At 41.3% G+C, this 12,780-nt stretch overlaps 1 protein-coding gene across 14 annotated transcripts in view; it reads right to left on the reverse strand.

The window, feature by feature from the left end:
• TRIP12 (thyroid hormone receptor interactor 12) overlaps positions 1-12,780 on the reverse strand; it is a 153,617-nt gene that overhangs the window by 33,544 nt on the left and 107,293 nt on the right. For 5 of the 14 annotated variants that reach the window (XM_047773700.1, XM_047773699.1, XM_047773697.1 and 2 more), the window contains 10 exons: positions 12,370-12,405; positions 12,192-12,287; positions 11,237-11,329; positions 10,879-11,040; positions 9,071-9,139; positions 8,814-8,979; positions 4,843-4,960; positions 4,568-4,724; positions 2,728-2,881; positions 445-673 (listed from right to left, as the gene is read on the reverse strand). In XM_047773700.1, the coding sequence (XP_047629656.1) occupies positions 445-673; positions 2,728-2,881; positions 4,568-4,724; positions 4,843-4,960; positions 8,814-8,979; positions 9,071-9,139; positions 10,879-11,040; positions 11,237-11,329; positions 12,192-12,287; positions 12,370-12,405 (1,280 nt within the window). Of the gene's footprint in view, positions 1-444; positions 674-2,727; positions 2,882-4,564; positions 4,725-4,842; positions 4,961-8,813; positions 8,980-9,070; positions 9,140-10,878; positions 11,041-11,236; positions 11,330-12,191; positions 12,288-12,369; positions 12,406-12,780 lie in introns of all 14 variants that reach the window. The other 9 variants (XM_047773698.1, XM_047773696.1, XM_047773701.1 and 6 more) reach the window with 3 other exon arrangements.

Below are 12,780 nucleotides of genomic sequence, written 5' to 3' on the forward strand. Positions count from 1 at the left end.
GGATCCCACGTTGCTGTGGCTCTGGTGGAGGCCGGTGGCTGCAGCTCCGATTAGACCCCTAGCCTGGGAACCTCCATATGCCGCGGGAGCGGCCCAAAGAAATAGCAAAAAGACAAAAAAAAAAAAAAAGCATTGGCATATAAAACATTTGTCTGAATTTGATCATTATCGCTGGCCATACTACTTTAAATTTGAGAGCAAAACATTTAAATTGTGAAACCAGTCCACTAAAACAAGAATTTCTCTTAAACACTCAACTTCTACACTTCATTCACTCTTTATCACAGGAGTTTGTGAATACGGAAAGACAACGAAGGGCTCAAGATTCTCCAAATACACTGAGTTCTGAGTATTTTTTTCCATATTATTTCTTTAAAGATCTCTGAAGTTATTTGCAGAGACTTTCAGATTTCTAAAATGTTTTCGCCACTTTCATGAACACACCTTGAAACAGCATGATTTTTCAGGACATCCTTTAGAAGTTCGGCATCCGCGAAATAAATTATCCTAAGAATTGCTCTAAGGCACTTATGTCTGACCGCAGGTCCTGCTGAGGAACTATACACTTCATAAAGAACACCAAATAATGTCTTAATAAAAGACTTAGCCAGTTCCGGATCCTCTTTCATGAGCTGTGCTCGAGCATCATCCTTCTTTAACTCTGAATATCCACCTGAAATTAAAAAAAAAAAAAAAAAAAAGGTATAATCTTATTAGAGTTACCGATTTTAGAAACACGATAAGCAACATGAAGCATTCAAGCTGATGTAATTATCTGAAATGCTATAAAAATATTAATTATAAAGCAATTAACTTATCAGTTGGGGTCTATAAAGATGCCAAAAAACAGCATTAAGGCAAATTCTAGCTATCTTAAAAAAACAAACAAACAAACAAACACTGACCATTGTGGTTGGCTGAGAAGAACAAGGAACCACAATATTGTGCCTTTTTTATTGCTGCTAACACATTTTCCACAAAATATTGGGGACATATCAGTATTAACCAGCTAAACCACTGGTAAAATAAAGAGAGTTCAAGAAAAGGACAGTGAGTATTTAGCAGGAAACTACAGAAAAACAAAAGGACCTGTCCCTTTTGCTTAGAAGGGTTACGGTGTAGGGAAAGGTCACGGAGGAAAAGTGCTAGAACAGGGCTTGGCCCAGTCCGGTGGGCCACCACCTGTGTCTGTAAACACATTTTATCAGTACACTGCAACACACCTTTGTCTACCTCTTGTGGATGGCTGTTTAGGGGCTATGATAGCAGTGCTGAATACAAAGACTGCACGGCCTGCAGAGCTATTTACTGTCAGCCCATTTCAGAAAAAGTTAGCTGACCCTCACCCAAAACCAGACATGCAAAAGCAATGAACTAAATCCCTCAGGGAAAGAATAAAAAGACAAAGGCGTGAAGGGCAGGGAACAGGAGTTCCCTTTGAGGCGCCCCAGAAACGAATCTGACTAGGATCCATGAGGTTGCGGGTTCGATCCCTGGCCTTGCTCAGTGGGTTAAGGATCCAGCATTGCCTTGAGCTGTGGTGGAGGTAGCAGATGTGGCTCGAATCCCGAGTTGCTATGGCTCTGGCGTAGGCCGACAGCTACAGCTCTGATTTGAGCCCTAGCCAGGGAACCTCCATATGCCAAGCTCATGGCCCTAAAAAAAAAAAGCAATAAGCAAAAACAAAAACAAACAAACAAAAACCACCCCACAATCACTTATTTTAAGAAAAGTTAAGAAAACTTTGGTAGGAAAGTATAAAATAAAACATTGGAAGAACTAATCTGATAGGGTGTGCGTGGACCCAGAGGTAGGATGGGAATAAAAGGATCAGATTTAAACACAAAACAAAACAAACTGCATGGGCTGCAAAGGACAAACAGGTTGCCAGAGGGGAGGGGGTGGGGAGAGTAAAGAAATAGATGAGAGAAGTTAAGGGGTACAGACTTCCAGGTGCAGACTAAATGAGTCACAGGAATGAAATGCATCAGTGTGGGAGATACAGTCTCGATAATTCCTTTGGAGAGGGATCCGAAGTCGACTTATCATGGTGATCATTTTGAAATGTACAGGAACACAGACCCCCGGGCTGTGGAACAGGGGCTAACACAGTGCTGCAAGTCCACTACCCTTCAGAGACCAACTCAGAGACACAGAGATCAGCTCTGTGCTTACTGGGGAGCAGGGGTGGTGGGCCGGAGGAAGGCGGTCACAAGGCACAAGCTTCTGGTCATAAGGTAAGTAAGTGCTGGGCTGTCAGGTACACCACCACCGCTGATGCTACCTATGAAAGTTACACAGTTCCTACCACAAAATGTTTTTTCCATTTCTTTAATCTGTGCCTAAATGAGATAATGGAGGTTCACTAAGTTTATGTGCTACTCCTCTCATGACGTATGCTAAGTCATACGATTATGCTGCACACCTTCGTCTTTCGCAGTGCTGTGTGTCAATTCTAACTCTATAAAACTGGAAGGGGAAAAAATGCACAGGACAACTGAGAATGGAGTCCAGGTCACTGTAAATCACAAGCAGAAAAATCATGGGGAAGACATCAGTTAAGCAACACCGGCCGGCTCATTTGTCAATTAAAGTACATGAAACAACAACAAATTAATCACTACTGCGCAAAGGCCTTAAGCTTAATAAAACACACTCAAAAACAATTTGCTGTTGCAAATATTAACAAGAAAATACAGTACTACTTTTAACTCAAAAGGTACTTACTAGTGTTAGTATTGGCTAAGGGGTTAGGTTTTCTCTGAATGGCACGTGCTGTTCCCGTGTCCTCATTGATTTGCTGCATAGAATTAAAATCAATAGTATAAACTCGTCCCAGAGTGGACAAGCTTATCTCATCCTCACCGACCTGATGGGCTGCCTGAGAGCAAAGAAAGAGAAACCTTGAATATAAACATGGAGGAACTTATCACCTTAAGATACAGTGGGGAGCCTCCATAAATGCTAACTTGCATATTTATTTCACCAGGCTTCAGATGGTGAAGTAACGCAACGTGGACGTTTTAGTAGCGTGGAGGTGAAAAACTCATTCATCCAACAAACCTTTTTTAATTACACACAAACATACACCACAGGACCTAGCGGGTCCCCTGAGACAAATACGGGTAAAATCCTGAGGAAAGATCTAGTCATGCAGAATGGCCAACATGAAGAAGACACCATGTGTGTTAAGAAGGTCTTTAAGACACTGCTGAGAGAAAAAACCTGGTTATCCGTGAACCTCAGGTTAAACTGAAATTTACATCATGGATTCCTTAGGTAAACCAAAAGGTCTTCACCTTGAAAGGACACTCTAAGATCAAGAAAGGGACAACAGCCTGGAACTAAAGAAAGCAGCCCCGGGCGTGGCAGGCATTACCTAAGCACAATCTCCCAGGGGACGGTGCGACTAACACCGCCTGCCTGATTTTAGACAGTCTAAACAAGTGCAAGATATTCATTCTTAGAAGAGTCCAATCTAAGGGATTCCTTGGTTGAATGGAAGACAGGACTCTGAGGAAATACCAAATAGGAAACTAACACTGAAAGTGCAATTGTTGGGAAAATGCGAAAAAGAACAATGCTCAGCATTAGAGATGGTGACCCTGCGTATACACAGGCACAGAAGACCAGCTACAACAAACAGTTTACACAGTTTCATAAACTTCCGATCTTATAACATAGATCAGTGGTTTCAAAAGATTTTCAAAGATTCATTTTGAGTGGAAGCTACCTTAAGGAAAAATGTCCATTTAAGTGTAATGTTCTAAAAAATTCTAAAAACACAGGTTGAAATCAGAAAATATATTAACACTTAAAGTATCTTATGAAAACATTTGTAAACGGACGCATGGCATCTCAAATAATCCAGTGAACAACAGTTCTTAAACTAGGGCAAATATCTTCCTGACTTGAGAAAAACCTCTGAAATACTTCAGTGTAAAATTAACATGGAAAAATGGAAATAAGCATAAAATCACATATAAAACCTTGAAGAAAAATCACTATAAATATTTTGGTGTGTTTATTTCCTTTGTTATTATTCCTCTTTTCCTCTGCTGAGATCCCAAAAGAGTCACAAAATTTTGAATATTGGGTTTTCATTTACATCATATTTTAAGTCATGACAACTTAATCACTCAACCAAAGCCAGGTATTTAAATTGTGTCCATATTTTGGCTCTTAAAACGTATTGAGAAACAGCTACTAGTAAGTAATCTTTGCTTTTGAGAGAATTCTTCTGGAGAGAAGATCGGAGGGACTTTTAGAAACATATCCCCTAACTTCTCCCATGTTTCCTTTCAGAAAGGAGGAAACGATGGAACAAAGAACTGAAATTACTTGCTCCAAGGCAATCGGGCAGTGAGCAGCAGAAGCAGGACTAGAACACCAAGTTTTCTGACCTCAACAGAAATGAGGACCTTGTTCTCAGGAGACAAAACAAGAGAGTCTGGAGTTAATTCATAATTGAGCACATTTAAGTACACACGTCCGCCTCCCCACTCCAGCCCTATGCCCACGCTCCACCGAAATAAGACATATTTAAACGGTACGATGAAACTACTACCTCAATGATCCGGCTGTCAATCCGGTTATAGGGATGCCAAAGGCCCCGGTCGTCACGCCACTGCCATATCGCACCGTCTGTGTTCTGTGCGTTTCCCTTCTTCAGCATGGTATCAACTGCAAAAATGCCTTCTTTTGGTAAACATGGCATAAGTTCACTGAAAACAAAAAGTGCAATCATTTTAATAAACAGCCCCCTGAGCTGTCAGTAAGCAGCAGGTCTCTAAAGTAGACCACCCTCACATAAGCCACCGTTAGGAGCAGCCCAGTCTTTACCAAATCAGAGATGTCAGTTCATACAGCTCTTGAGGACTTCGTGGAACAAGATCAATCTGCTCCTGACAACTTCCATTGGAGGCACCACACAGGAGAAAGTGAAGGGTTTCCGCAATGTCTGTAAAACCAACAACAAAAAACCAAAAGCCTGTGAAACTAGTTATACTGCCATATTTAAAAGGCAATCATTTCCTAGAGGGAAAACTATGGGAAACGCTTTCTTCTTCTTTTTTGTTTTTGCTTTTTAGGGCCACAATCGCGGCCCATGGAGATTCCCAGCCTAGGGGTCGAATCGGAGCTGTAGCTGCCGGCCTACACCACAGCCACAGCAATGCGGGATCCGAGCCGCGTCTGCCACCCACACCACAGCTCAAGGCAACACTGGATCCTGAGCAAGGCCGGGGATCGAACCCACAACCTCATGATTCCTCGTCAGATTCGTTTCCACTGAGCCACAATGGGAATTCTCTGGGAAATACTTTTTTTTGTTTTTTGGTTTTTTTTGTGCCATTTCTTGGGCCGCTCCCGCGGCATATGGAGGTTCCCAGGCTAGGGGTCGAATTGAAGCTGTAGCCACTGGCCTCCACCAGAGCCACAGCAACGTGGGATCCGAGCCGCGTCTGCAACCTACACCACAGCTCACGGCAACGCCGGATCGTTAACCCACTGAGCAAGGGCAGGGACCGAACCCGCAACCTCATGGTTCCTAGTCAGATTCACTAGCCACTGAGCCAAGATGGGAACTCCCCCACCCCCTTTTTTGGAAATATTTTCTTACACAGCAATATATCCCAGAAATTGGAGCAAAAAACCCAAATGAGTTGTAATAAAAACTTAAGCAAATTATGACTTTTTTTTTTTGGTCTTAGGACCGCACCCTAAAAATTCCCAGGCCAGGGGTTGAATGAGAGCTACAGCTGCCAGCCTACACCACAGCCACAGCAATGACAGATCCAAGCCGTGTCTGTGACCTACACCTCAGCTCATAGCAACACTGGATCCTTAACCCACTGAGCGAGGCCAGGGATCCAACCTGAGTCCTCATGGATCCTAGTTGGGTTCATTACCAGTGACCCACAATGAGAACTCTCATAAATTATGAAGATTTTAACAATTTCGTTCTGAGGACTTCAGTTTGAATCCTAACCTTATAGCAGGAAACCTAATCACAAGCCACCACAGAGACTTCAGGAATCTTTTTTTTTTTTCAGTCTTTTCTATGGCTGCACCCGTGGCATATGGAGGTTCCCAGGCTAGGGGTCAAATCGGAGCTGTAGCTGCTGGCTTACACCACAGCCACAGCAACTTGGGATCCGAGCCGTGTCTGCAACCCACACCACAGCTCATGGTAACAACGGATCCCCAACCCACTGAGCAAGGCCAGGGATCGAACCTGCAACCTCATGGTTCCTGTTTGGATTCGCCAACCACTGAGCCATAAGATTCCTTCAGCATTTTATGTTACTTTCCTTGAGAAACACAGTGCTTTGCAAACAAAGTGCCCTACACATGTATTTGTTTTTTTTTTTTTTGTCTTTTGTCGTTGTTGTTGTTGTTGCTATTTCTTGGGCCGCTCCTGCGGCATATGGAGGTTCCCAGGCTAGGGGTTGAATCCGAGCTGTAGCCACAGGCCTACGCCAGAGCCACAGCAACGCGGGATCCGAGCCGCGTCTGCAACCTACACCACAGCTCACGGCAACGCCGGATCGTTAACCCACTGAGCAAGGGCAGGGACCGAACCCGCAACCTCATGGTTCCTAGTCGGATTCGTTAACCACTGCGCCACAACGGGAACTCCCTAAACATGTATTTGATCCTCAATTCAAGTAAATTTGTGTATCTGCCTTCAATTCAAATACACTGAAAATACGTGACCAAAAGAATAAAACGTGGCAAGAGTTCTCGTCATGGCACAGCAAAACGAATCCGACCAGGAACCATGAGGTAGCGGGTTTGATCCCTGGCCTTGCTCAGTGGGCTAAGGATCTGGCATTGTGGTGTAGAGTGCAGATGCGGCTTGGATCTGGCGTTGCTGTGGCTGTGGTGTAGGCCGGCAGCTGTAGCACCGATCTGACCCCTAGCCTGGGAACCTCCATGTGCCACGGGTGTGGTCCTCAAAAGACAAAAAAAAAAAAAAAGAATACAACGTGGCAATTAAAAGCATCTGAACCTTATCATATTGTGGTCAGGAAAGTCTTTACCTTATAATGACATTAAGCATGCCAACTAAATAAAAAAATCATTAAAATATCCTCTACCACAGGCTTCCATTCCGAGAAGACATCCATTTATGGAAGACTCTGCATGAAAACTAGTCTAATGTAGCGAACCAGCAAGCGGAGGAAGCGCCTAGTTTCCAAACGTTTTGGTCACTCTAACAGCTACGATGTAGAGATAGGGCTGTCTCTCTGTTGGCTGTGGCACCTGTTTCTATAAAATGCTATGGATATGAAAAACATACATAAGCACTTCATTGAAATACTCTGCCAGTAATCAGCAAGTTCTGTTGTTAAGGAAAGTATTCACCATTATTTGGGGCAGAGGGGTGTGGACAGCTAAATCTCTGCCTCACTGAAATTTCACAAATGATGATTAAAGCGTTATTTTGCCAAATTTATTAAGGCATACGAATAGGCGGCAAAAGTTTTGAAAAGGGATCAAGGGATGACAACAACAATGGAAGTGACTAGGGAGACCCACGTCTCCTACAGGAAAATCTAGTGGCTTCTATCTGGCAAACTTCCTAAAATATTCAAGAGGTGAAAATCTTCATCATATTAAAGAAAAAAAATTCCAAAACATTGAAACCAACAAGTTAGAGAGCAATTTCCCAGGCCAGGATTTAGAGCCTCGCTGTAACAAGAAGGAATCTGTGCTCAAGCTAAAGAAAATGGCAGGCCTGGCAAAATGCAAGAGGTTCCCAGAGATTTTAATCAGCAAAGTGCACCGTTTGACTACCTAAGTTATGTAAACCTTCTCCAAACTTATCTAGGCACAGAGGTCTTTGTTCATGGCATGAGCAAAACAGCATCATTCAGTGGAATACCATCAGAAATGACTCTTCAATAAATCACTTCAGCAACCCCTTTTTTTTTAAACAAAATTCTGTGCCATGTGCTAAAATGTACAATATAACTAAATACAAAACTGAGTTTTCCCCACCAAAAACATACTACTGTGCTACGTCATATTCCATCCGAAGCAGTGGGGCAAAGACTGTTTTGTCAGTGGATAGCATCACTGACTCCCAAGGCAACAGCCTCAGAGATTAGAATCATGGATTTGAAATTACCCACAATTATAGGTGTTTATACAGAAGTGATCAAAACTCTACTAGCAAGAACCACAACATACAGAGGTTTTCTGAAGCCCACAATCTTCTGACGTTAACTTGTGAAATTTCAGGTTAAATAATAAAGTCATGGGCAATTGCAACAGGAATGTAATAAAACTATACTCTGCCCATGGTAAGGCTGGGAAAGGCTTAGAAATATCAAAGGAGCACAGATCAGAGGCATTCATCTGTGTAAGTTCCAACATTTTGAGGGAAGAAAGCATTCTGCCATTAGATAAACGGCCGGAAAATCTCTCGTGGGCAGAAAGGACTACCTATAAGCAGAAGGGAAGCAGTTACTGGTAACAAAACTCAGAATTCTCCTAATGAGGCATCACTACTTAATTGATACTGTATAGAAAGCAATGGCCTTGGGTCTTTAGCCTTATAAGCAAGGATAAAATTTTAATACTCTATATACTTTAAAAATTGTTATTTATGTAGGAAGCATTACTATGTTGTCCCAACACAAATTTATTGCACATTAACATTTTCCTTCCTTTACTGTCCAGTGGTTATGCTATTAGCAATTCTGCTTGCTTGACATACATTGCCTTTCACTTTTCAAGGGAGAGTAAACGCACACATACGCAAGCTGCTCTTCCTGTTTAAAAGCGGACAGTAACCTAGCACTTACTTTGCTTCATAAGCTGAACAGCTAAAGTTGGGCAATTGGAGCACATCAGGGAGAACATGCGGACCACCATTATAAACATCCCAGAACTTAAAACTGGTGGGGTCACTACCAACAGCTGTTGAACATTTGTTAGCAGATCTTTGGAGGCAACCTGCTGGAGCAAATTCTGCACAAACACAAGAAAGACAAAAAATATTATATCGTGAGTTAGCAATTTGACAACTTCATGAAAAGACCAGCAAAAACTGAATGTTTACCTCCTCGTGTTGGAAGTTGTCCACGAGACGTGCAAAACAAAGGCAAGTGCTTTCTACTGACTTTTTGTCCTGTTTTTGAGTAAAAGCAAATAGAGTCGGTTAATATAGAATATTTTCACTCTCATACATAACTCCCTTATCTTCTTCCTAACCCCAAATTCTCCATGATCAGCTTAATTAGATATGAGCTCTGGAAAAAGCAGTGACCCTAAGCAAGTAATCAGTAATTTCATGATTTCAAAGAGAAAAATACTGATAAACTCTCTTCCATTAAGGCCTCAATATATAGAAAAGAAGAAACAAGTTTTGAGCTTCTGTAAGTTCCATACCTAAACAAAAACTTCTAAGAGAGAAAAGATAAACATCCTACCATTCTAAAAAGTGTTACACATATTGTAACTGCTTAAAACATGCAAATACACTGAACAATTATAAATAGTTGTGTGTGTGCACCAGAGGTAAAAGTAAGGGAAGATTTGCTATATTTACTAGGAAAACAAACTAAAAATACTACAAAAGTCGTCTCACAGCAGCTCACAGCAACGCTGGATCCTTAACCCACTGAACCAGGCCAGGGATGGAACCTGCATCCTCATGGATGGATACCAGTTGGGTTCGTTACTGATGAGCCACAGGGAACTCATTTTATCTATCTTATAGGCATACCTCGTTTCATTGTGCTTTGCTTTAGTCAACACTGCAGGTACTTCATTCTTTTACAAGTTAAAGGTTCATGGCAACCGCAATGCAAGGAGCAAATCTATCAGCGCCATTTTTCCAACAGCATTTGCTCTCTTCATATCTCTGTCACATTTTGGTAATGCTTGCAATATGTCAAACCCTCCCCTCTCCACGAGCAAAAAGATTATGATTTGCTGAAGGATCAGATGATGGCTAGCATTTTTTAGCGAGTATTAAGTGTTTCTTAATGAAGTTACATAGTTTTTGTTTTTTTAGACAAAACACTATTGTGCCCTTAAACAGACCACAGGATAGTGTGAAGAGAGCTTTCATATGCACTGGAAAAGCAAAAAATCCTTGTGACGCATTTATTGTGCTATTTCACTTTATCGCAGTGGTTGGAACCTAACCTGCAGTATCTTGGAGGTATGCCTGTGTATTTTATGTACCTAATTTTCCCCAAGAAGATTTGAAGCACACTTTTAAAAGTAATTTAAAAGCCAGATTTCCAGAGATCTCTTTAGCAATAACAACACTTTGAAACATTACAAGAAAATTAGTTTCTTTACAACCTTGAAGCGTAATTCATGATCTATCCTCCACCAGAGGCTCTGCAAGCCCTGCTTCTCCCATTGCATCACCAGGCCCACTGATTCCATCTCAACAGCTGCTCCGGCTCTCCTCCAGCCCCAGATGACTGTGGTCTACATTTTTCATTTCAGTTCTATTTGGCACAGAGTCTCATCTCTCTCCTGATCTTATCCCATATTCTCCCAGGATTGTCCGTCTAACCCAGTACCTTCCAGGAAAGGGTGATGCTTCCGAAAGGAAATTCTGATCATATCCCATAGTAAACATGCAGTGTTTGCTGAAACAATACATTCTACCCCTTAAAATCAGAATAGCTAAAGATCTCAAATATACGAAATACCATTCATTCGGGTAACCCCACTAAAATTTCCATAATGTAATGTGGCACATGACTAACTAGTAACAGGGAAAAACAAAGATCGGAACACTTCCAGTTTACATATCCATTTGGAGGATGTGAAGACCTTAGTTGAAACTGGCATTTTAAAAAACGTATAGATACGATTTCTGACACATAAAATAGATTTGTATCTTACCTGGTGGGTTAGCCTTTGGGTAAGCAATGGGAGGGAATCTGCCACAAAATGAAATTCATCTGGCGTGATACTCTGGCAGCAATTGGCTGCAATTGCTAACGCGTTTCTTTGGGCATTTATGCTGAAGAACTCTAGATACAGCAAGCAGTCTGCCAAACCACCCTAAAATACAGGAAACTGTTAAAGTGAAGAAATTCCCTTTCATCAGCAATTAAAAAACAAAGACCCACTAAAAGTCTACCACATCGCCCTGGTTACAGCATGTGTAACTTGGGAGATTACAATCTAGGAGCGAATACAAATGTGGATCTAAAACCCAACATTAAACGGAACACAGTCCTTGCGTAACAACACTTACCGCCTGTAGAATGGCTTTACTGTGTCTACGTGACAACATTTCCAAGGCCGTCAAGGCCTGCTCCGCCACATCAATACACTGAATAACTTGCAGCTGGGAACATATAAATGGGGAACTTACGATTATCATTCAAGTTCTTGTTGCTCACCTTCTACATGAATAGACACAGTACCTACTCTAATTTGCATCAATCTATACCGCCTCTAACCTGAAACCCACCACAAGAAACCAGTGATTTATGGCTTAAGCTATAACATGTTGCCAATATAGTTTCCTTCCGATCACTCTGTTTTTTAAGATACTGAAAAATGTTTTACAAAGAGAATAAACTAAATTTGATTATATAACTTAACTCTTCATCCTGAACATAATGAACAGGTTGGTTTATGCAACACATTTCAAAAATCAAGCTTTAAACTTTATACCATATTCCAAGGTTATCAGACAATGCAAATTTTACTGTGCCTCAAAAAGGAGAAGGTCCATAAGACAGACCAAAAACATAACCTAGCACAGACCATATGAAAAAAATCTCCTTTCTCCACGGACTCACTTTGTGACCTTGAGCAAGGCACTTTGTGTCTCAGCCTTCTCGGCTGTAAAATGAGGGTATAAAGAGCTATTGACCTCACTGGGACGTATTCTAGAAATAATGAGATTATTTTTTAATTAAGTGCTTTACTTCTTCTCTGAAATATTTTCTACTCATGCGGTAATTGCTATTATCAAAAATTACAAAACTGGGTTGATTTTAGTTTATTAGTATCAACTTTAAAGTTCTGCTCCTTTAAACATGAAATATTTTTCTGGATTCTTGGCTAAAAAATATACTTTAGTTAGATAACAGATGCTAAAAAATGCCTTACAATGTGATATACGACTTGAGAATTCCACAACAAGAGCTCTCAACTTGATTCCCTACGCTTGCCTTCAAGTCGGGCAAAAGTAGGATTACCTTTTCTAAAAAGACAGGAATTGCATCTACTACAACAGCAGATGATCGAGGAAGTGCTTCCATCATGTATGTTAAGGCTCGACAAGCATGGTTCATCTAAAAAAGAAGCCATTTTTACTCAATAAAAACACAAAATTTAAATTTGGAATGCTTTTGTAAAAATACACCACATACTTACAATGTCAAAATTATGCTCCATTTGCAGTAACGTTATCTGTTAAAAAAGATTATGAAAAAGTATTAGAAGCTATCTATATTCTTAGTGGTCCTAGAAATATTCTTCTTCCTCTTTTTTTTTTTTTTTGGTCTTTTTGCCTTTACTAGGGCTGCTCCCACAGCAATATGGAGGTTCCCAGGCTTGGGGTCTAATTGGAGCTGTAGCCAACGGCCTATACCACAGCAGCCACAGAAATGTGGGATCCGAGCTGAGTCTTCGACCTACACCACAGCTCATGGCAACGCCAGATCCTTAACCCACTGAGCAAAGGCAGGGATCAAACCTGCAACCTCATGGTTCCTAGTCAGGTTCGTTAACCACTGCGCCATGACGGGGAACTCCGAAATATTTCTTCTTCTATTTCAACTGAAC

Source organism: Phacochoerus africanus, chromosome 3 (assembly GCF_016906955.1).
Source record: "Phacochoerus africanus isolate WHEZ1 chromosome 3, ROS_Pafr_v1, whole genome shotgun sequence".
NCBI lineage: Eukaryota > Metazoa > Chordata > Mammalia > Artiodactyla > Suidae > Phacochoerus > Phacochoerus africanus.